Raw genomic sequence first — 25,543 nt, 5'->3', positions numbered from 1 at the left:
TATTCTATTTTAATGTTATTTTTAAGAAAAGCACAGACTTACAAAAAATGCTATACTTCTCATTTTCTTTAATACTTTTCTCATTATTTTTATTATCCTTATGTACCTTAGTGCTGAAAATATTAGTCATTAATACTCTTTCAGTACTTTTCGCAATCTCATTGAATATAAAGGCGCACAGCTTATTAGAAAAAGTTTTATTTTTATGCATTAATTAATATTATTTGGTTCATGTAACAAAGAATAAAATAGTACAAATAATTATTTATATTTAAGTAACTCTGTCAATCAAGAATCTTCACTCTCCATCGCAATAATAGTGTGTTATACAAATATGTTCATAATATAATAATTATTGGATAATGTTTTTGTGAACTTTGCAACTATAAAATTTTATAATAAACAATATTTCCTTTCAGTTTATGAAACTTCTGAGTACTTCAATTTGTAGTAGATATCTAAATATGTATAAGACTTTTTGGGTTTGTAATCTAATTTTTGAATTCTCCGTCCATTTTTGAATTGTTTACAATATTTTATACTTGTGCTAATTGCACCAATTTTCTATTAAATTTTTTACAGTAAAATATGTGTTTTTTTTATTCTATCCTTTATCTATACCCGATTAATTAGGTAGAGCCAACGTTTTTTTAAATGAAAAACTTTTATTTATTTAACATTTTTATTTTATTTATAGAAATAAACAATGCTACAAATATCCGAATAAATATGTAAACAAAAATTGCATTAAATTAAATGAAAAAGTACACTTTGTAATAAACCACTTTTATTGAATTGATAAGTGATAGCCGACCAGGTTGTTTTGCTTATCTCAGTTTACTAACAGGCCTTTTATATATAAAAATTAATATATAAGCACCGATAAAGCTATAGAAAAGCGAATCCTGGTTGGCTGTCATTTATTAATTCAATAAAAAGGGCGTATTACAAAGCGTGTTTTTTCATTTAATGTTGATTGTGACACCCCAAAGTACATATTTGCTTCCTTCGAAAATAAAGACAATTCTCTTTTGAGCTGTTAGTAGAAACTGAAATTTATGTAATCAAAGATATAAACAACAAAAAATGAATTTAAAATTAAACTAAAAACACATTTTCATCAATATCTCAACTTTTATATTTAAACATTGATTGCATGTTTGTATTTATTATAATACATTGGTAATTTTCAAATAGATAAGTTGTATTGTATTAGAAGGTGAAAACAAAGATGGATATTTAGGTGACCAGATAATTCATCAAAATGACAATTCAACACACCTACAAAAAGTGTTATAAAGTGATGAAACAAAAACTAGGTTACATATGCAACTATTTGACTTAGTTTTTGTTTCATCACTTTTAAAGACTTTATATCACCTTTTAAAGGTGTGTTGAATTGTCATTTTGAGAAGTTATCATGGAACCGGATATATAATCTCATTTCTAAAATGCATGCCAAAATGAGTGTTCAAATAAACAAAAAGGAAAGAAGACAAATATTTATGATACAGGATAATTACTATACAATTTTGGTTACAAATAAAACTGAGATGGTGTCTACTCATTTCAAAATGAACGAGCCACTGACAAGAAACTAAAACTTTTTTCAAACATAAAATACTTCTGAAAATATTCATCCTTAGGTGAATCTATTGTAATACTACATACTTATCACAATACTAACTGGTAGTGAACATTAAACAGTAAATGTTTCCAAAAAGTATGTTTCTAATTGTTGTCATATTTCAAAAAATCAGAACCAAAATTTCCTCTGAAATAATAACCTTTGTAAGTAGGTACCTAATTATAAACCACAATATTAAATTGTATGTAACATTTTTTTAATAGAAATAAGGAGTTAAACAATTTGTCCATAGAAACGTCACTATCTTAATGTCAATTCTTTTCTAACTTTCTTCAGGCAGGTAGGTACCATAATATTGAAAAACTCGGTCAAAGTTTGAAAGTGGTTGCAGCAGATTTCGATACAGAACATACAAGCAAATTTAGACAGATGAATTGCCAAACGGTTGAGTTAAAACAGGAGACAGCAAGTACACTATGGAGAAATAAATTGGAAAAATTATGAAAAAAAATTAAATTGGTAAAAATCATCAGCCCCAAAAGCAAAAGGGCACTTCTGTTATTTTACAGTGTGGGGTTATGAACAGTGGCGGCTCTTGACTTTTGAGTGTGATAGAGAGCCAGTTTGAAAAATGTTACATTATAGATGTTGTTTAGTACAAAAGTTTTTTTTTTTTCTTTAAACAATTCGGTTTTTTGTATGAAGACTTTCACAAAATTTCAGTTCGGCAGTGCGCTGCACCGATTTCCTGAAAATCTTTAAACAAAAAGCAGAAAATTCGAAACAAAAAAAAAGAAAAAAATTTCGGCTATAACAACATCAATGTTGCTTTTTTTTGTTTGTTTTTTTTTTTTTTTTTTAATATTAGCACTCTAGTATACCCGAAAGTCACGAGCTGCCACTGGTTATGAATGCAATGAGGTTGTCTCCTATTTTTTTATTTTAATGATAATGTATTACATGAGTTAATAATGACGGTAAAATTAATTATTCCATATCTCCAAAAATGACAAAGTTACGAACTTTCAATTTTTTTTAGTTAAATATATTATGCAAAGTGTCTCGTGACACTAGACTGTACAATTCATAAATTGAATGACAGTGCCTCAGTGCCTACCGCCGCGCATGTACCGTGATGTCACAGTGCCTACCGCCGCGCATGTACCGTGATGTCACACGCTGTCTACATTTTGACGGTTTATATCTTCGGTACTACTCAGTATTTTCCAAAAATTCAAAAAATCTATTCTCAGCATGCTCTAATTAATATTATTTCAATATAATGAAAAAACTACACATTATTTTTTCACTCTGCAAACAGTTAAAAGGCTTTGTACTAGATTCAAAGTCAATTTTTGCACAGGTGCCCTTTTACTTTTTGGGTAATGAAATTGTCTCAGAGGTTTACACACTAATATACAATGGTTATGTATATATAGTAGAAATCAATACTTGGGTGTATTGTTCCAGTAGAGTACATGTTCTGGTCAGAATGTTTGTAATAATGGAGATTACCCAAAAGATATTCTACTTTAATTAATATCTAAAATATGACATTTAGTTGGTTTCTTTTAATAGGAAAATAATTTTCCTACAACACGGATATCTCTCAAAGACCTACATTCACTTCTTATTTTCCTCAAAAAAGATATTCCACATGACATAGATTTCCCTCAAAGGGACTCCTGTGTAGGGTTTTGTAAATATATTTTTTGTAAATGTTGCCAAGGTCACATGCTAGCAACTGTACTAAATTACACATCAAGAAATTGAAAAGGAGGAATGTGAACTAATTCGGATCAGACCCAGGTTCACGCCTTCCTTTCCTCAAAAAGGCCGTCCACACAACAATCACATGTCACAAATCACATGCTGGCAACTTTACTATATTATATGAGTTTATCAATTAATTTAAAAGGAGGAATGTGAACAAATTAATCAGGGTCAGCTTTCATTCGCTCATCTTAGTGACTAAATGGTTAGATTAGGTTCAAGAATACAGTGTTCTTCGAGTAGATTATTGTAACTGAGTATTGATCGTTAACTTTGATCAATCATGTTTTGTTCTATTCTATTAAAGTAAATTTTATACCCCAATAATCAATGGGTAGATGGTTCCATAAATCTTTCAATTTAGCAAGAAATGATGTTGAAATCATAATACATTTCAGAAATTCAGAACATTTTCAAATAATATTTTCATTTAAGAAATTAAAGTATTGTAAAAAAATAAAATTTAAAGGAAAAAATATATATTTTAGAAGGTCTAGACATTTCGCAGCATTTTCGGTGGTCCTTTATTGCCGATAGTAGACTGGCCCCTGGTAGAGGTACACCGGACCTCAGGAAGTGGCCGCCTGGACTATTTCATCGAAAGCAGTCTCCAAGCAGTGCTTGAGCTCTGCATAGGACACCACCAGCGCACTCTGCTCATCCCTCGAAGACAAATGGATCTAAAATCATTACAAATCAGTACCTGTTAGTTTTATTTTATTCACTGCAGGTTGGATGGTTTTCAGAAAGAATTAGGTACAATTAGGTACATTGGGTACATCCGAAGACGAAATATCTAAGCAAGGTCAACATGAAACTATTCACTTGTGTTTACTAATTTTAACGGTGACCGGATAAATCATCAAAATGATAATTCATCACACCTTTAAGAAGTTATATAAAGTCATGGAAACTGATGAAACAAAAACTTTATTAACCGGGTTACGTAGGTTAGGTTAGGTTTAATTATTTTTTTTAATCATTTTTAATGACTTTACATCACTTTTTAAAGGTGTGTTGAGTTATCATGGAACCATTTTAACACTTTAACAGCCTTATAGAGGTTTATTTTTGGGGTATGATGATGGACACTAATAATAATAATAATAATTGTTTATTATTTATTTATTACTAATGCTGTCCAAAAAGTTGGCTAAACGACACTTTAACAGCTGTACATATTAAAAAGCGCCTTTTGTAGTTTGCCGGCATTTTTCGGCTTTATTGTAAGATTTATAGATAAATAACTAATAAAAGGCAAATAGTTATAGGCATTAGCGTTTTTATATTTATAAGATGATCTAATATATTTTGAGAATAAATGCCTCCAAAAAAGTTACATTAATTGAAAAAATAAACAATTTGTATGCTTGCACTCGATAGTTAGCCCTTGGCACATTATAAAGGCGGCACGTACAATGCCTCGTCGATTTGATTTTAATATAAACAATACAAAACTTGTTCACGAGTGGTACCCGTGATCAGGGTCTTCCAGGAAAAAAGGTCACGAGTGTTAGGGCTGTTAAAGTGTTAAATAATAAAAAAAAAATCATTTCTTTGGTTATTTTTTGCTCTAATTTCAAGATAACAATGCTGGCTTCTACTTTAGATGCATGACATGCATCATGGAGGTCACGAAGCTCGAATCTTACACTCTTCACTCTCTTATTACACTTTATTGGTTTAAAAAAAACTAACTAACGGCTGTGTAGTGGCTGAGTATGCTCTTTACAAATAGACTCTATACACCACTAATTCTTTTGCGGCGATGGTTCGCCTTGAGACCTATCTTGGCAATGCAAGCAATGAAGTGGCGAGAAAAGCACTTGCACAGTGTCACCGAAAGTGTAGACCGGGAATTATGTATGAATTTCCCAAGTAACAGATTTCGTGAACTCAGATGAGAACTCACCATCAGATGTGTTCCGATGTCCAACTGGTTCAGGCAGTTGACCATGTGGGCTTGGTCCAGCCAAGGCCTTCCGTCCGCCATCACAGGGTGGAAGATGTAGTCTCGGAACAGCTTCAACATATAACGGTTGCCAGTCTCTGACCAGGAGTTATCCATTTTTAGCCTGAAATAGACAATACATTTTGGTCAATATAAAAAAAGGATTTACAGTAAAACTCCTTCTTTACGTTTTTTAACGGAACAGGAGGAAAAGTACTCCAACCAACAGTCTGTATTATATATACAGTCAAACTTGGTTATAACGAGCACGAGGGACAGACTAAATTTGCTCCTTATAGCTATTTATCGTTATATCTCAAATAGATTTTTCAAAGTCATGTACCTACCTACCTGCCTCTACTATCAATATATTGGCAATAGTGCAGTACATTGTCAAAATACGAGTAGGTATTACTTATTAAAAAAAATATTAAGAAAAATACATTTTATACTCAAATTTATTATCAATGATTCATGCTTCTCAATTTCCTCTTCAAATTAATTGACTCATTATAACTGTCATCATCTGGTTCATGGCTTCCAAGAAAAATATCACTTAATTGTCTTAAATATCTTATTATCACTACCTTGTACGTACTATACCTACCAATTTGTAAGATTGCACTTGTCATAAATAAGTAGCTTACGGGATTGTTTTGGTTTTAAGTTGTAAAATTTTACTTGTCGCGAACTAGTGATGCACAACCGGTGGCCCGCATGTCAATTTCATACGGCCCTCTTGGCTACAGAGAAAAAACTAAATGTTTGGGGTAATTCTTGAAAACCCTGGCTGTGAACATTTTTTTATAGTATTTTGGTTAATTTACGCTGCATTTCTTAAATGCAAAAAAATTTGAATAACCGGTTTGCATAACACAAAATTTTTAAAAATCAACAGAAAGCTTAACTCATGAATATCGCTGTCAACTGTTTCCGCTCAAAGAAAACAAAAAAAAAATCCACTTGTAGGTCACGGGCTATTTGAAAAATAGGCAAAGTGGCCCCTCTGCCGAAAAAGTAGTGCATCACTATCATAAATTTCACCCGTGCAGGGATGTAGGTACTCGGAACTAGGTACCTTCATAAACATATTTACTGGTTTTTAAAACAAAATTGACAATGAGTTGTATATTATAATAGACACAAAATACAGAAAAAGGGAACAAATTTGCGAAGCTCAAATTTCGCGTGACTTTTGCAGATATTACAACAATTTTACAAAGGGTAGAGCCATAAAAATATGTATCCGTCCCTACCGGGAGAGCAAATTCTTGAATAATTTCCAACAATTTTTTCAATGACCCATTAATACATTCAGAAATTGTGTTGCAAAATTATTTGCTGAGTATATCAGTGAATCGACCTCGTTATAACAGTCAACAAATATATGAAGATAAGACTGAACTAAAATATCATTTTGTAATTGCTCATTACAGTCATGAACTCATATAACATAGCTTTTATCAAATGTAATTTTATTCTTATTTTTTATGTTTCAAAGTATCTGTCAAATTTAAAGTATACTACCAACCATGTAAAAGCCCTATGGGCGTTAAATAAATAAATAATAATAATAAAACTCGCTATAGCCGTGATCATTATCACCAAGTTCAACTGTATTACTTGTCCAATTTCATTTAATTTCAAAACAGTCCATTTTATTTACATACATATATATTTTGTCTTATAAAGTTGTAAAATGGGGGCCTCAGCACATGAGGCTCACATTACCAATTAATGTTTAGTAAAAAAATACTGCTAATGTATCAATGGAATGTATTGTTCTCTAAACAGAGTGAGAAAAAATTACTGTTTAGATTTCAACAGAATCATCCGCCATCAGGTGGGTGTCACAGGTTGTGTTTATGATTACAAGCTGATTGTCACTTCATAATTATGGTTGTGCCATCAAATAATGTACAATTTGCCAAAGTTTATTAGTAAAATTAGTATAGTTTTGGGTTTTGGCGATATTTTCGGGTAGAGTCTGAATAGTGTGTTATACAGGATGTCCGTGGGTAAAGTGCACTAATTTCAGGAGGTGATTCTACATGATAGTACAAGTAAAAAATATAATTAACCATTTTCGAAATTCAAAATTTTGGAGGTATAATTGTATAATTAAAAGGTATAATTGGTTCAACGTGTGCGGCCGGCATTATTATTTTACATTGTTGCAGAAACTACCGTCCCCCGCACCTATTGCCGGTTCCGCCAATAAGTCTTGAACTCAATGAATACCATGAGTTTTGTCAATAACTTGTATTTCATATGCAAAGTAATCTGATAATTTAATGTACCTAGCAGTGTTTGACTTTGAAAACTTTTAAAACTTACTCAAAAAAACATCTTTATTCAGTGCGTGTTTTCTCCACATTTGCTTTTAACATTGTGTTTGTTGATGTAGGACAAAGTTTACGCCAAAGAATTTAATATCGTCGAAGAACTCCGGCTACATATTCACGACTCCGCAAATGAGATACGCCACAACGTACGAATTGTAAATAGTATTACTTTACGTTTACATACTTGTCTATGAAGGTGGACATCTTGAAATTTGTTAAATTAGTCAAACACATTACATAGTAAAGTGATTAATAGTTATAAATAATTTTACTGTTAAAAGTGTTTCTACATTTTGTTATTTTAGAGCAGTTCTCTTTTGAATTTGGTTTACAATGATTTTGTAGCTTATTGTAAATCTCAGTCTTATTTTCTTGATTACATGCGGGGTCCATGGATAAGGGCCAATCACAGATATGCAACGTTGCCACAACAAGCTCAAAGTGAATTTATCAGGTAAGTTTGTGCCTCACACTAAGGATTTTAAGTAGGTATGTCATTTTGTATGTAGAAAAAAATCACTACTATATACCACAATGTAACTGTTAAAAAAACTCCTTTACATCGACTTTAATAACACTCAGTATCTCATTCCGGTGCAGACATCGCGTTAGGTATTCCTCGAGCGTCCCCGGCTTCTTATATCATTCAAACCGCTCTCTAAACACTCCTGGCACTAATAAGAACAATCTTTAAAATTTTCAGCGATATCGGTTAACTACTTTTTGAGTATTGCGAGCGCAAACATAAGCAGGCTGAATTTTCATATATTAATATAAGATTGCATTTTATTTTTATTAATATGGCTCCTACAATCCAGCTTGAATCTATCAATTGGTGCAGACTTTATGGTATTGTATTCCTTTGAACAGTAAACTATTTTGTATATTGGCTTTGTCCTTTTATGGTAGAATAATTTCATTGCACTTTCTAGTATTATGTTTGTGAATGTCCTTGTTGTATATATTTTGTTTGAAAATTATTTTGGTAATAGGTGGTTTATTATTTTATGTATAAATATCATCGTGTTCAAGGTCAACATCTGTTTCACTGTTAGCCAATTTAGTTCCTTTAACATTTTAGTTACTTTTGAAAATCTATTTCACCTAAGTATTTTTATCATTGCTCTACTTTTAATTAAATACTGCGAATTGAACAAATCTTGGACTTTGAAATGTTCGAGGGTTATCAAGAATTGAATTGTAAAAACTGCTTTAAAGTTGAAAATCTCCTTCTTACTAACATATAATACGGTAAATTAAGTTCTTTAGAAAATTATCATCAAACATTTAAATATCTGTGCCTGTACATTGCATACTAAATTATAACATGTTTTCGGCGATGTTTTTTTCTTGCATAAATCAAAACAGGCGGCTGGTGTTAAGTAGGAATTTAAACCTTATCGCCATCTACATAAGGAGTGTTATTGGTAGCCCCCGATTCCTAATGTTTGGTGACGTGGTGCATTGCCTTAAAGGGAATATTTGATGGACTATAGTTGTATATTTCATAAAATAAATGTGGCAAAAATTTAATTTTTTGTTTGTTTATAGATTTCAAATATATGTAGGTATGTATATAGAATAATAAAAGTTTTTATCAGCAAAGAAAACTTTTTTGGACATATTTTTAATTTAGAAGCTACAATGAAAAATTAAAAATGGAATAATCTTGGACCGTAGTGAAATTTCGGTATATTTTCTGATGATAAATTAGCGTTGAATTGATTTGAGAAAAATCACAATATCCTGGAAAAAAACATCACACAAACCTGCTCCAAAATTGTGTTTGCTAGACCTATGGATGAAGGATTGTTAGATTATACATCAAGCAATTTTTTTAGCTTCTTGATGGCATACTTTTCTTCTGCATTCTATCCCCTAGCAGTAAGCATTCTATACCTATATTTGAGGTCAATTTTGACATTATTTTGGTAATTTCCCCTGTACTTGTTTATTTTCATCAGCAGTGTGGTGAGTCGGTAAAATTAATATCTCAAAGAAGTTAAACATAGTTTGTTTCTAATTTAAACACAAATTATTTTTGGGTTAAATAAGCAAACCAGGTGGTTGCAAAAATAGACCCAGAGAAATTAATGAAATGATGAAAATAAGAAGGTAAGAAGATACCTACCAGAGAAATTAATGAAATGATGAAAATAAGAAGGTAAGAAGATACCTACAGCTGAAATCTTTCAAAAACTTGACGAAATTGGTAGAAAAAACAAAAATAAAAATAAAAAATTCGTAGAAAGCAATCACTTTGTGGTTCAAATTGAAATTACAATGTTAACGTTTTAATTGATTTGGTTTAAGCTTAAGCCAATGGTAACTGGTTGGTAAATTTAAATAGTAAGATTAAAATTAAAAGAATTTAAATCAATGGTTTAAAACAAAGTGTTATATAAAAAAATAAATGCCATCGATAATAAGAATGGTATTAAATTATTTTTTTACCTAAATGGTGGGTTAGTGGGTTGGATATTGTATGTTTCCTCACGGGAACAATATTGAGCTTGACGTCTTGTGGTTTGATCCAATGGAGTCTTCTTCCTTTCAAGAGTAAGACATTCAAATTGTGAGTCTTGGGATAAGGTGAATAGAAGGACAGGCAGGAAATTCAACTCTGGTATGGTAAGTCACCAAATTATTAAGTGCAATACAAATGTTTTCATTGTGATATGTTAAACATCGGTTAAAAAAAATATTAAATTACTCACTCAGGGCGTTCGTTGATTGACGCGAGTTTGCTCAAAATGCGGAAGAGTCTGGCGTTGTCCAATTCCATGGCAAGCTGATCTTCCAACACGTCAGATCTGTATTGGTGGGCCTCAATCTGTGTGTAGAATCTGGCTCCAATCATTGGCATGAGGTCAGTGACACTGCGTCTCGAAGAAACTGTCAGCAAGTACCTAACATGACGAAATTCTATTATTCACTCATCGAAAAATTATCCCTTCAGTGTTGTCTCATGCCAAATATTATTGGACTAATACAGTAGAACCCCGTTAATTTGAACCCCGATAATTCGAAAAAATGCGTAATTCGAAATTATTGCCAAAAAAATATCAACAGAAAATTTTTTTCATACAAAATGGTTTTTTAATTCGAAATTTGTTAATTCGTAATTCGAAATTTATTTTTGTCCGCGGACGAAAATTTGTTTGTGTAATTCGAATTTTGCGAAATTAAATCATAAAATTTCGTAAATCTGAATCTTAAAGACAGCCGAAAACTGTATTTTTACATGGCTATACATTGTCCTAATTAGTATTATTATAAGAATATCTGAATTTAAGAGCCGGCCGCGACGGAAATCGGCTACGAATTCTCGATTTACGTGGAAACATATTGTATTTTTAGGATATTTAAATTCAGATATCCGAAATAAAGGGCCGGCCGCGACGGGAATCTGCTGCAAAATCTCGATTTACGAGTAAATATACTGCATTTTTACGAATTTATTTCGAATATCTGAATTTTAAAGGGCCCGCCACGATGGTAATCGGATGCGAAATTTGAATTTATGCGGAAATATATCGTGTATTAACTAATTTACTTCAAATATCTGAGTTAAAAGTTCCGGCGTGATGGAAATCTGCCAACAAATTTCGATTCATGGGGAGGAAATAGACGTATTTTTACGAATTTACTTCAAATATCAGAATTTAAAAGATCGGTCGCGACGAAAATTTGCCGAGAAAATTCAATTTTCGCGGAAATATATCATATTTTTACGAATTAATATCAAATATCTGAATTTAAAGGGTCGGCCGCGACCAAAATCGGCCGCGAAATCCCGATTTACGCGGAAATATAAGGTATTTTTACGAATTTATTTCGAATATCTAAATTTAAGGAGCCGGTCGCACCGACAGTTGGCCGCGAAAATAAATGAATAATTCGTATTAATACGAATTTACTCATAAGATACTACCCGGATTTGAAGATGCGACCGAGAAACTCGTTTTTCGGCTTCCTTTTTTTTTTCTTCCTAAAATTTTGAATTACGTGGGAATTTGTTAATTCCAAATTTGATTATTGATGTCCTGTGGATTTCGAATTAACGAGGTTCTACTGTATAGAGAATAACAGCTAACTAACACTGTAACGGGATCTAGCTTCGAAGAATAATCTTCTTCTTCTTTGGAAAGGTTTTTCCTAGGACGTTAGCAATTTCTGCTTTGTAGAAATTAATTTTACATACTAAGATACATGATTGGAGAACGCGGAAGTATAAGGAAACTCACAATATCAGGTTCTTTAGGTCGGGTGAATAAGCCCTGGTGAGGAGTGCCACTTGTGTGTGGGTAACGGCCGGGGACAGGGGGGACCTGCAAGCCAAGGCCAAGACCATTCTCCCCAGGGCCGTGAGGTCATCTTGCTGGGCCTGGAAAAACATTATTATCATTAGCAAATTATATGGCAATCATAACCAATTGATTGCCATATAGTTTTCATGAATTACAATGATTTTTTTTTAAACTTCCAGCTATATATCAGCTAATATGTTTAGTTGCTAGCTTGATTAAGCTTTAATCGAATACCAAAAGATGTCATTAATGTCGCCGTTTTCATGAAAAATCACCAAAGGCGCTGTGTAATATATGTTAATATTCTATATAATGATTTGTATCATTTAGTCTGTATGTAGATGTAATTTTAAACTGTTTTTTTTTTAAATTGTACATTGTTTACACATTATAAATTGCATTTTTTAAAGTCTGTGATTATTGACATTTTCATTTTGATGCACTTTAATCCTTAATGTGCAACTCATAGTTGTTTTTTCACTAAACTCCTAAAATGTATTTGATTTACAGGGGGTACCCAAAAAAAACAAACTGATGTTTGGGGGGCTTATTTTTTGTAGGACCGTTTACAGGTATCTTTCCCCATTCAGTATGCTAAGCAGTGTGCTGGAGAAGTCGTTCTTTCGGCTGGTGTGAATTTTTTGGTGACACTCGTTTTGTGTGGTCCTCGTTTCTTTTACCACGGCTGATTTTCATGAACAGAGTTCCGAAATGAACCAAACTTTATATCCAAGTTCATCCGCAGGTGACGAATCACGGTACTATACATAAGACCCAGAATAAAAGCAACAACCAATTCAAATCTCGCCCAAAAAAACTCATCAAGTGAGATCAAACATCAAGACAATGTGGATTTAATTTTTTGAGGTGAGAGGAGTTGTCCATTCAGAGTTTGTTCACCATTTGAGAACCACAGACATTTGAGCACTCAAAACAACTGTCACCAAAAAATTCATACCAGCCGAAAGGACGACTTCTCCAGCGGAGTGCATGGCATACTGACTTGGGAAAGGTAGTTGTAAATGGTTCTACTGGCAGAACTCGGTACTACAAAAACTGAGAACCCCGCAACATCAGTTTGTTTTCTTTTTGGTACCCACTCGTATAATCTTGTTTTATCCTTGTTCTTTATAATATTACGTAGACACAATGTAGTAGAAAGAAAACTGTACTTACAGTGATAATAATAATATAATAATTAAAATGGTATTACATTTCTAGTTTGATATTGTTATGGAAACGCTGTGAAAATTAACATGCTTAACCTTTTATCTGAAAAAAAAAAGTATAACTTAAAGACATTAGTATTATTGAAAGAGCACCTGGTCGATAGCCTCAGTGCTGGCTTCGGGAGCCCCCCCCACCGCTGCAGCCACCTCCTCCACGCCGCACCAAGAGATACGCACACGATAGCCATTCACTATCACGCGGCTTGGATCTAGGTTCCTAAAAGGAAAGTTATGACTACAGAGACATATTCGTGAATAAATTTAATAGACAATTTTACAGTAACAAACGCATGTAAGAGACAATATTATGAACAGTGTTATACAAGGTAGTCAATTTAATGAAAGCTGCATTAATGCTGTTAATACATACAACTATTCCCAAATTTAGAAGAGAATAATATAGTTGAACAATTTCAGAAAGCAGGTAACAATTTATTTTCAGATTGTCTTAGACTATGAATTTGAGAAGAATTTAGAAACAGAATAAATTAAAATTGCCAAGAATTTGTTCAGGAAGACAGCAGAATGAAAAAAATTAAGCACATTGTGAGGGATATTATGTATTTACATATAAACTCGCAATCTTCCCAACAATTATTATGTAATAATTTTTTTTATTTTTTTATTTTTTTTTTTAAAAAAAGACAAACATTTCCGGGTTACGAATAACCTGACAATATTTGAAAATCTCCTACTACCACCACAGTAAGCTGAAAATGTTGCTTGTGTTGTGATGGAGGACTTAGCCAGCCGAGGAAGTGAACACGCTAAGCCTGAGTGGGACCCAAGCGCGATGTCAACTCGGCCACCGACCGGTCAAGTATAATAATATCCAAATTTATCACACTTAAAAACAAAAAACTTGAAGGTATAGAAATTTACAATTCATTGAGGAAAACCATATTCAAATCAACTTAACCGGTATTCGATGAACGCCGCATTGAATTTCTCCATTATCTTTTCAAACATGTTGACGTGATTTGTACAGTTAACTTTACAGTACTGTCCAAATTAAGTATGTATACATAATGCGAAGCCAATGATACCTTATATTATGATGCAAACATATTAAAGTAACGCTTTGCGCTTTTTATTCAATTGGTGGCCTCTTTTCTCTAGAGTATTATTACTCTCAAGGGATCCGCTAGGTAAGTATGATCCTCTGCATCATATGCCTGTACATAATATAAAAAATACAAACAATTTAACGCAGCATCACATTCATTGGTCAATTGCATTATACATATAGTTTTGTATTATTGATCAATGAACTGGTGGATGCAATTTGGAATCCATAAGTTTGGGGGCTTAAAATCACAGGGCCTAACTACATAAACTGGTGTTTTGAGTTAAGCTTGGTTTCGGTGATGCCGCAAAGATATTTATTAGTGACACAAAGCGCTATCCCATACATACACCCGTTTAAGATATACATTCGGGCATATGAGCACTCCAATGTTTATTTGCGTTTATCTCAAAACTGGGTTTTTGTAGATAGGGCCTATCACAGGGGCCCTGTGATCTTAAACCCCTTAGTTGTAATCATAGATAGTTTGTAGAAAAAAAATTGTGCAGCGCCCTTAAACCATCAAAGCAGTTAATTTATCAATGATATCACTAAAGCATATTATGAATATAACTAAAAATATGTTTTTTAGTTTTTAGATACATTCAGAAACATTACATTTATTTGGATTTTATTGCAAAGCGGAAACACTCGACCTTCTGATAGAATATACCAGAGACCTGACGTGTTAAGGTACACATAGACATAAACAAATAAATAAATCACAAAACAAGATATATCATAAGCATATTAATAATATTACATACAATAACATAGAATTTATCAAAATAATAGGTTGGAATTATAGTGATTATTTTTGGGTTATTATACCGTCATGCGCTACCTCCTACTTTAGCCAATGTTTCAGACAGAATTTCAGAGTCCATCATCAGGCAGATGTGTAAAGATTGTGGTGAAGCGTGTGCTTATGTATGTAACACTGTAAAGCTGTCCAAAACGTTGACTAAAGAAGGATGTAGCGCAACACGGCATAATAACCCTAAAATAAATCACTATAATTCTTTTGGCCGTGAAAATCTCAAATCATATCAGGTTGGAAATAAATATTTTATTCTACAGAACTATTGGTGAAATAGTGAAAAATTAGTCTAGGTCAGGGTGTTTCAGACTCTACCAAATTAGGCGAAATAAATCACAAAGACAGAGGGTTGACGTTTAGTTGACTATTCATATGTCAAAGATTCAAAAACTCGCTGATGCTCAATTAAATGGTCATAAAATGTGATTGAATATTAAAAAAAAAAACTTGGCCTTAGTACAAGACGCTTTTGGAGGGCCTTCTAAGAATTTGATATTGGAGAAGATAGAATTCAAAATGTCGCTTCGCGCAAGGAAATTAAGAATATATAAAAAAGGTCTATGGCTATGTTTCTAATTTCTTTTTTCACGCTGAGCAAAAATTCATCAAAATGTGTTTTGTTAAAAAAAATGGTAAACTTTACAAAAAACTTTTTAGGCAACACTCAAGGCCAATTTAAGGTAATATTTAATTTGAATAATATCGCAAGTATATATCACTCAGTGGCCATGCAGTGACTGATTTCTTTATGACATCGCAAATATTACCATAAACCCTAAAGTTAACATTTAGACTTACGGAATTCAATTATTTGTTTGTGTGAAAGCACTATGAAACAATAATCACCACATTTGTAAACTTTATACACAAGTATTCAACTTTATTTTAGGTTAAAGTCAACTAGTTCTTAAGTCTTCAGGGTATAATACAGAGAAACTCATTTAAAAGGTTTTCCAAGGGACCGGAAAAAACTTCTTATAAAGGAAAACCTTATAAGTACATTTATGGGATGCATTGGGCCTTCAAGGGACCAATAAAACAAAACTTCTTAAGCGACTTACACTGTAGTATGATAAATCAATTATAATATCCGACAGGTATTATACCTGCCCTTAAGCGGGAAGAGCTATATTCTGGTAGCTTTAACCTCAGTCAAATACATACATCTAGTAATAAGAGGAAAAAATCAATAAATGAAATATAACCCATATTTTGTGTGCAAGGTAAGGTCAACAATATAAAATAATACGATTATTCCTTTTCAAGCAGATAGAGTCAAGAGGTCTTTCTAAAATCGGTTTAAATCTTACTTCTATTGATTTTCATTAGTGGTTACCCTTAATATCAAAAATAGCACCGCCCCACGGCTGTGGAGATCAATAGTAATTTTATTACTCTGCCACAAGGTGTTTTATAAAAAATATTTATTATTTTTACAAGTCAAAAGCTTTTCCTTTTCAGAAGTAAGAATAAAAAAGTTTTTGAAAATCCTAGCAATATACTACTGTAACTGTCGACCATTTTTTTGTTGTTTTGTAATGTTAGATTTTGGCATACCTGCAAGCCAGTCCCTGGATGTGAATAGAGCGCAACGCGGCTGTCAACTGAACTAATAGGCTCCAGATAGTTGACTCAGGCAGCAAGCTTCCGAGACCTCCGGTGTGGGAGTTCCTCAGAGTTATGTTCTTCTGTGGTAAACAATATGAATAGTTAGAAATATACATGTCTAACCTTTTTATCTGAGCAAATTTGGCATAAAAATGTCGATGGCGTTTTGGTCTTAAGTGAACATTTTTGTATTTTTTATATCGTCAGGTATAGCAGTTAGGGTCGGGGTGGGTTGTTGTACGGTTACTTGGCTGAGTGACGTGTGACGGAAAATAAAATATTTTAACAATTTTGAATTCGATTTTTTTTTTAAACTAATAAAAAAAATTACTGGGGACCATAACGCCATCTACATTTTTCACTCCAAATGAGCTCAGAAATCATTGGCTAAAATCAAAAGTCAACATTTTTCATTTGAATAATGATGGCGATGGAGAAATGTATAGAGAAATAGGTTGTAAGTCTTCAATTGGTGATATTATGGAGTAAATTAGACAGCGAAAGATATGTACGAAGAAAGGTGAGAGATGAAGCCTTGCCTGATGTGAGTATGGTCGCGGCACATCCGGATCTGCGAAAGAATCGTACTGCCCATTGGCATTGATGGAGTTCATGTACTTCTCCATCAGAGTCAGGCATCCGGGGTGGTACTCATACACAAAGATGAGAGCTATAACAGACAAAAATTGTTTAAAAATATTATTTTGTGTACGTCTAAGCTGAATAGATAATATATATACGCCTTCCACATAGATTTGAAAGGAAACCAATATCACCACCGACTTAAACTTTAAACTTTTAGATTGAGACAGCAATTAACATTGCGTACTCTGTCTTTCTTACACTGCCTGACATTACATATCACCACTCCATTTTATTTTTAATTTGTACTGAGACCAAATTTCTGAATTTTAAATTTCGATCGATCGAAACTTTTATTGTTTGCATCGCACTTCTTGTGTTTTTCTTTGTTATTTGTATATCTAGTATTCACTGCATAGATAAATGTGTTGTGGGCGTGTCCGTGTGCCTGAAAGGTTAATTTTTTCCTATTTGAGGTGAAATTTATCATTTTAAAATTTCTAAATTCTTTCTTGAACAAATAATCCATTTCTGTGGCCTGTCTGGGACCTGAGTCGAAAGGTCTTACGAAAATTTGCAATTAAATTGGTATAAATCACACTTCTAAGGATTTTCTGTTCAGTGCTCAAAAATTTACAGAAATGTTTTCAATTTTAATGTGTACATGTGTACCAAAATGGTTTATTTTATAGATACACAGGTATCAGAATTTATATTGGCATCGGTGTCAAGGACAACAGGTTGAAGTAAATTGTTGTATTTTGTTATTGTCATAATTGCTGTCTATGTCAATGAGCTGGTTTTATTTTTATACATTGGCATACACTAACCGTACTGGGTCAGTTTTGCTCTTTCAAAATAATTATTCGGATTTGTTGAAATTAGAATTTTCTTTTATTATTGGAAAAGATTATGTGTTAAATTGCGGGATTGGCTGCAGGGGGCTGGTACTTCTGGAGGATTTATTTTGGCGAGGTGGAGTACAAAAGATATATTTGTAAGAGGGAAACTTCCGAATGAAATTTGGAAACCCTTATCCATTTTGCAGTAATGTGGTGTGATACGAAATGAAATGTATTTAGTAAACAAAGATCTAGAAAATCTCTTACAAAAAAAAAGAGTTAGATGATAAGTTTTGCTGGCTTATTTGGGGTTTGGTCTAACTATGAGCATTATAATATTTTAATAGCAGGTACAAACAGTTATCTCCGAAAGCCTTAGTGGAGAACACCTGCAGGAGTTTGACGATGTTGGGGTGCTGCAAGTTCTTCCAGTTGTCAATCAGGGTGGGACACTTAGTGGAGGAGAGGCGGAAGTCGTGCAAGCGCCGAAGAGCAAACAGCTGGCCGGTCACGTTGTGCGTCCCGCGGTAAGAAGACGTGCTCCCAAAGCAGTCCTCAATCGGCATTAAGTCCACGTACTCTTCCACAGCAAGTGGCATTTCTACCACACAAAACAAAGTTTAAAAAGATGTTAAATGAAATTAAAATAAATTTGTATACACCACTTTAATTGAGGTTCAACACTCAAAAATGACCTGCAAATGATTTGTCAGTAAATTCTACGCATGTAGTTAGGAAAATGTACAAGATTCTCAAACTGTAATCTTTTAAATTCTATGAAATACATTCCAAACTGCCTCTAAAAGATGCAGTTTAAAAACCAGTAAAGCTATTTTTGAATATTTTACCCAAAATTTCGGTAGGTATTTCATACTATAGAATGTAAAAGCTTATATTCCAAGATTTGTTCACTGAAAACCTCATTTATTTATTGTTCAGTTTGTACAATTTTTTTGTAACATTACAGATTTGAGCCTAAATTGTTATAATTGTACCTTTTCTATGCAATGCCAAAAGCCCTGTAAGTGCCTTATAGGACATAAATATATCTATTTACTTTCATAACTCCCCTTTTACAATTTACAGGTAGATCATTAATTTGTAGTATTTCTTGCAGACCACAAAGCGTGTATTTTTCAGAGCTGACCGTTAATAACAATGTTTTATCGTAATCCATATTTCTTAAAATTCAGATCATTTCCCAAAATGTGGATTACAATAATTAGTTCTGAGAAGTAACAATGTCATCTGTTGTATGGTTTGCCTTGAATGCGGAATAGCTTTTGCCATCAATTTTAGAACTTGAGATCATATACATATATATATTTTTTTTTCTTAATTATTAAGTAAAAATAGAAAATAAGATTTACGAGGCATTCGTCTAGCAATGAATGCAAAAAAATAATATCTTACCAGGGTACATATTTGGGTCGGGCTGTTGTAGAGCGATCTGGTTGCGAAGCAGTACTTCTGAACGCACCAAATCAGGATTGTGGAATGTAGCGGCTAAACCTATAATACATCAAAATATTATTGGAAAGCACTCAAATTACATATATATCCTAGGGTTATAATCTAGTAAGTCCATTAGAAAGCCTGCACCAAATAGGACTTGGCTAAATCAATAATATATATATAGAATACTGGAGTGAAACTAAGGTTTCAGGATGCCCTTTACCTCTTTGAAAGGAATGCTGTGAATTAAAGTGAGTCATAAAACATACATAATACGAAGTTTAGTAGATCAAAGGGTTACATTGTCTAGTTATGCTTCCTCTTTCTTGTGGCACTGACCGACCCGATCAGTGAGGCAGTAAGGCCAGTGAAATTGATTATCTGTTCAAGTAATAAATTCAATAGTTGAAAATGTTTGATCCATTTCACCAGAAGTAAGATAAAATTGATCTTAATTAGGGAACACAGACAAGTTGACAACACACTCTTCAATGCTTAATTACCTGCTTTAATGTTTTGCGGAATGTGTGTTGGAGTCACCGAATACATTTGGGGGATGTTAAACTGCGAGCCTGAACCACCGGCGGCCAGTTCTTCCATGTTCCCCACATTCTGGTGCTGGGGCTGGTGCTGCTGAATCGGAGCTGATTCTCCGTTGGAGGAATAAAAGTAGACGGTGCCACCGACATTCTCCTGGAAATAGAATACACGTAGATTGTTAGAAGTATACTAAAATTACTATCACATATTTCACGATTTTAAGAAACAATGGATGGATGTTAATCTTAGCAAAATACTGCCATGGTAAGTAAAAACAAAGAAATTATTATGGGAGTCATTCTCAAGGTATGTAGGGTCGAAAATAACTGTTCTGAACCCTAAAAATATTTGCAAAAATGCAGATCATCCCTATGTAGTGTTAAATAATACCATTAAACAGTTATACAGCAGAACTTCTGCCAAGGTCTAAAAAATAACCCTACCTGGTGGACTTGATTTGGAATTTGTGCTGGCATCTGCGCGTGTGAGAGCTGACCGTGTGTCATTTGTGGATGAGCCATAAGTGGCATGTGCGTGGGCGAAGGTTCTTTCGGAGGAATTGTCATTTCATCCAAGTTTGAGTAGAAAGTCCCCGGGATAAACTCAGCATTCTGTAAAACACAGTAATGACAATTAATATAAATACATACATTAAAAACGAGTTTAATGATCGAAACCAAGAGGTCTAAAATGCTTTGTCGATTGGAAATTGATGAATAAGCTTGACAGACTTACAGGATTCAGTTCTGTTGGAGATGTGCCTATCCTCCCAAGATGCTGCTGGCTGTTAGCGCCTGATAGATTCTAAGAAGAGAAAAACTTTACATTAATAATGCAATTGCGAAACTAACAACTACAGCAAACGTCAGAAAATAGATGAAATTAACAATGTTATAAAAATAACAAATAATACGCAATAACTATAACTGTGACAATTCTAATAGATTGCGGTTTAGGGTGGCCTATGTCATAGTCATGGATTCCATTGTCCATGACTTAAATTAAATTTTAAAAAAAACTCCCATCTTCGATTATTTATGCAAATGTGTCTAAAAGCAAATAATAATGAATCACACCACTGCAGTTAACGACAAATCTGAATTATAATAAAAGTGTAACTAACAAATAATTAGTCGCCTGAAGTATCAATGCAAATTGGAAATATCTCCCTAGTAATAAATGCCGCCAACGGGAGTTGAACCCATGCCTTTTGATTATTTTTACTTCCTTCCATTTATTTTTACTCGGGATATATTTTCAATTTGTATTGATATTTCAGGTGACTAATTATTGCTTATAATTATTTGTTATCCTTTATGCTATGCATAAAACCTTGTCTTATTAACATTAGTTTATCATTAAAAAATAATAAAATGTAACTAGTTTTTCAATTGAATATTACAGAGAAATTAAAAACATGTTTGTTACATTAACCAAATAATATGGACAGTATGAAAAAATATTATTATGATTGGCTCAAATTGATGAACTTACCATGTATGTAGCTAGCTTTGATTCTTGCGGGATAGTGTTCAATTCTGGAGTAAAGTTGGCTGATGGAGTAAAGTTGGACGGTGGGGAAAAGTTGGTTGGGGGGGAGAAGTTGGTTGGGGGGGAAAAATTAGTTGGTGGGGAAAAGTTCGTTGGCGGAGAAAAGTTGGTTGACGGGGGAAAGTTAGTTGACGTAGGAAAGTTGGCAGACGGGGGAAAGTTGGTTCCTGGGGGGAAGTTGGCATTGGGAGTAAAGTTTGCACCAGGAGTAAAGGCGTACACCGATGGGTCCATTATGTAGGCTACAAAACAATAACAAAAAACAAAGTTTAATGTGATGCAATAATAATTTTTGGGAGCAATATAAAGGGTTAATTAAACTACCTAGTTAATTAAACTATGAAACTCGAGATACAGTTTACGAAATAAAAAAATATTTTTAAATACTCATAGTAAATCAAGAGGGTGCACAGTAAGTAGGTTTCTACTTTATGTGATGAGAATAATTTTGATATTGATATGTTTTTTTAATACTTGTGAGTGATCATAAATGCTGTAAGTGAAAGGAAGAAGGGTATGATTTTAATAAGCATCAATGAAATGAGAACATTCAAATGAATATGTAACCTTAGGGAGAGCTTAAAATACTTGTCTGTGATGTAAGTATTAGACAGAAATCTTGAGTCGAGCGGGTAAAGCAAGAAACGATGTGTTACTGGTGAGAAGCGTCTTAGATGAGCATCTTGTTATATATCCCGAGAGCTGGCCCAACTCACAAAATACCTCCTAGGATGAGAGGGTCCGTCAATACTCCATAACCTTAGGGAGAGCTAATAAGAGCTCGACAGAAAACTTTCTTTGGACAGAGATAATCTGGTTTCCTTCAACGGGAGCAATCTCCTCAACAAGCCTTTCATTGATATAATTGGTGTAACCTTAAGTGATCAGCTCTAGCAAGGGGGCTCCATATCAAAGCCAGAGTTAAGTTATTACTGGGCATACTGTATAGTGCCTGCAGATATTTTATTAGTATTTTCAATTTTAAATTCAATTATATTAATTTTAAAAAATTATTAAATTGTTCATTTTAATTTGTTTTTAATTGCGGTTATGCTAAAATGTCAGTATCCGAATTCATTCTGTTCAACAGCAAGATTGCTCTCCCTACCGGCATGACCATTGGCAAGTTAGTCCTGCGGGCTGGGAGATAAAACAGTCTATGTTGTCGGTGATGGAGATACCCGTGGGGAACAAGTAGTACACAAGTGCTGACCCTGTACAAATCGCAAGTGCGTCCTACTGTTGAATTTGATGGCCACCTCTGGTCTGGAGCCCCAAAAGACTATGTCCATAAAGATTCCCTGTCTTAACAGATGAATCTCATTCTTTGGAACAAAGACGTCAGTAACTGCCGCGCCGCAGGTTTAGCCACAGATTATGGAAATTACACTTCATTTCAACTCAAAATAGGTTATTAGGTTCGTAGTTTGAGTTATTAGTAATTTATGCGTATTTAAAACGAACCTTTTACAAATGTTCATCCATACAAAAAAAATCAAAAATGGCGGCAAAGGGATCGTTTTATAAGGGAAACTTTGACTAAATGTAATTTTAATGCATCTTTTACCAAAAACTATGCCTCCCGACGTAGTTTTTTTTTAGTAATTGAGTTGAAACGAAGTGTAATTTCCAAAATCAGCGGTTAGGTAAATATTTACCCGGGAAATATAAAACAAGCGTCTGACATATTTTCATATGGTCAACAAACTGACATAATGAAATCTAGAGAAATTTAGATTGACAGCTCTGTACATGCGACGTAAGAAACAAACTAATTATATTTCATATCATCAGTTAAACGTACCACTATTTTTTATGTAGGATTTCACGAAATATTTGTTTAAAAATTACACATGTACAACACAATTATTGCTGACAAAACATAAATTATTAAATTAGTAAAAATACAGTAAGAGATTGAAATACCTTCAATAGACGGTCGAATAGGATTTAGTTCATTCCTAATCTTCAGTACTTCGAGAGAGATTACAAGTAAACGCTAAACACAACAAACTTGATAAAGACGGCGTAAATGATTTTATTCGAGCTTTATCTACACTGAACAGCGGACTCCGTTCATCAACAGAAAACAGAAACTGGCAGGCCAGGAACAGAAATCTGCAGAAATCAGACAATCATAGATATCCCACTCAGTGTTGCCAACTCGAATTTTAAAGTAGAGCTGGGCGAAACCCAAAAAAGAGCCAAAAAGGAGCTAAAATTTTGAAAGTGACATAAAGCATGGGGGGGGGGGGTTGTTAGAGAATTTCAGAGAAGAAAAATTCGGGGGCGGACTGCAGAATTGTTAAAATAAAAAACTTACCTTTTGTCCTTCTTGTTGGCTGCTTTTGAACAACTCATAACAAACACTCAACAATATACTTGTTTGTTTTTATAATTTTCAAAACACAATTATTTTTGATAATATCGAAGTCTTCAGGATATTTTTATTGTTTTTTTATAAAATTTTTTTTTGCTAGGCAGCGACTAGTCCTCTAAAAAATCTAAGCAGTCATCCGGTTCCAGTTCCTGTACCATCGAACTGCTAGGACCGGCTTCATCAGGATTTTTTTCATATACAGCCATTGTTTCAATTTTTTTTTGTACTTCTGGGGGAAGTTCATAATCCTCGCAAAATTTGTTGTGTCGCCTGAGCCCCGATCGAATTGTTAAAATCGAATTAACCATGTCATTTCCAAGTCTATTTCTAGTTTTATTTTTGAATATATTTAACTGGCTAAAAACTCGTTCCACTTCTCCGTTTGACCACGGCAGAGCAAGTACCGAAACTGCGAAAGAGCTGATTTCGTGGAAAGGATTTTCATCAGCGGCATCACGATACTTTAGAACTTCAGCCCAAAACTTGACTGTGCTTGATGTGCTTCTCCAGGGTATTAGAGAGATCTTGAACCATTGGACTTCGGCTTTTGCAATGATGTCTGCAGAAATGCCCATTCCGTTCATCAGAGGTGCGATGATTTCTTTCAGCTGTTTTAAAGTGTTCGAAACTGACAACTGATCTATTTTCCGTAAAACTTCATAATTTTCCGGTAGTCTTTGCTTAAGTTGCTTAAAAGTCGCAGAAAAGTAAAGATCGATAGGTTTACAGCGCAGTTCACTGTAAGACTTGCGCGGCGGCCTGAAGTGTCGCGGGACTCGGTCGCTCCGAAGTGTGCGTGTAAACGGCGCTATTTTTAGTAACTGTTTACTTGTGCAGGAGTTCAGGGAATCTCTTTTTTTGGGAAGTCCTCGTTATTTTGGAATATTATTGCAAATATAATATTTTTTTAATATTATTTCACGTGAATAAGAGCTGAAAAATCTGAAAAACGAGCTAAGAAGCTAAATGACTTTTTTTCTACTGAGACGACTCTAAAGGAGCTGAATTGGCAACACTGAATTCCCACTCACCAATAATGTCTGATAATATCTCTGGTGAGCGACGCTGAGCGGCCTTCTATGGTTAAATAAAACCACTCACGACCAGGGTTGCCAAAGCATGTATTCTAAAATACCCAGAGTAGACGTTCAAATTCTCCACAAAATCCACACAAGTTCCATTACCTCCGAAATTACCCAAATTCTATTGAAATTGCATTTATTTGTATCATCTGGTCATTTTCGTGTTTTCTGTTTCGTTCAGGGTTTAGAAAATTTGTTACGACGATAACGAAATTATTAGTACATTCTCACAATTATTGTAAATATTATTTTTTAAATGGTTGGATAATCAAGACAAGCCCAGAATCCCGTTTTTTCTCACTAAAAATCAAATTCTTAAAAATCTTAGAAATTTTCAGCAATTTGGGGAATTCACCACGAATTAGCAACCCTGCCCAAACCGGGCAAAAGTGGAAAAGAACCATAAACACTTTTTTAAATT

General features: G+C 33.6%; 1 protein-coding gene across 2 annotated transcripts; it reads right to left on the bottom strand.

The window, feature by feature from the left end:
- Positions 1-25: 25 nt before the first annotated feature.
- PAN3 (Poly(A) specific ribonuclease subunit PAN3) lies at positions 26-23,776 on the bottom strand. 2 transcript variants are annotated; one of them, XM_089646153.1, is made up of 15 exons: positions 23,587-23,776; positions 21,604-21,902; positions 20,845-20,913; positions 20,553-20,720; positions 20,073-20,262; positions 19,528-19,626; positions 18,473-18,715; positions 17,230-17,360; positions 16,640-16,770; positions 13,290-13,413; positions 11,905-12,044; positions 10,375-10,566; positions 10,112-10,207; positions 5,274-5,436; positions 26-4,041 (listed from the first exon to the last, which is right to left on the bottom strand). In XM_089646153.1, the coding sequence occupies exons 2-15, from the start codon at positions 21,892-21,894 to the stop codon at positions 3,931-3,933; spliced, it is 2,148 nt and encodes a 715-aa protein (XP_089502279.1). In that variant the 5' UTR covers positions 21,895-21,902; positions 23,587-23,776; the 3' UTR covers positions 26-3,930. The 2 variants fall into 2 exon arrangements, with proteins under 2 accessions (XP_089502279.1, XP_089502280.1); XM_089646154.1 differs by lacking the exon at positions 10,112-10,207.
- Between the last annotated feature and the right edge of the window lie 1,767 nt (positions 23,777-25,543).

Source organism: Hesperophylax consimilis, chromosome 23 (assembly GCF_061612785.1).
Source record: "Hesperophylax consimilis isolate HC1 chromosome 23, BYU_Hcon_1.0, whole genome shotgun sequence".
NCBI lineage: Eukaryota > Metazoa > Arthropoda > Insecta > Trichoptera > Limnephilidae > Hesperophylax > Hesperophylax consimilis.
This window is presented reverse-complemented; position numbering and strand designations above follow the sequence as displayed.

Bases quoted from the DNA above. Each gene is read 5' to 3' on its own strand.
- PAN3 (XM_089646153.1), bottom strand. From the start codon at position 21,894: ATGGACCCATCGGTGTACGCCTTTACTCCTGGTGCAAACTTTACTCCC. The intron at 20,721-20,844 runs GTAAGTCTGTCA...TGTGTTTTACAG, and splicing joins CTCCAACAGAACTGAATCCT to AATGCTGAGTTTATCCCGGG. The intron at 10,208-10,374 runs GTGAGTAATTTA...TACTCTTGAAAG, and splicing joins TCAATCAACGAACGCCCTGA to GAAGAAGACTCCATTGGATC.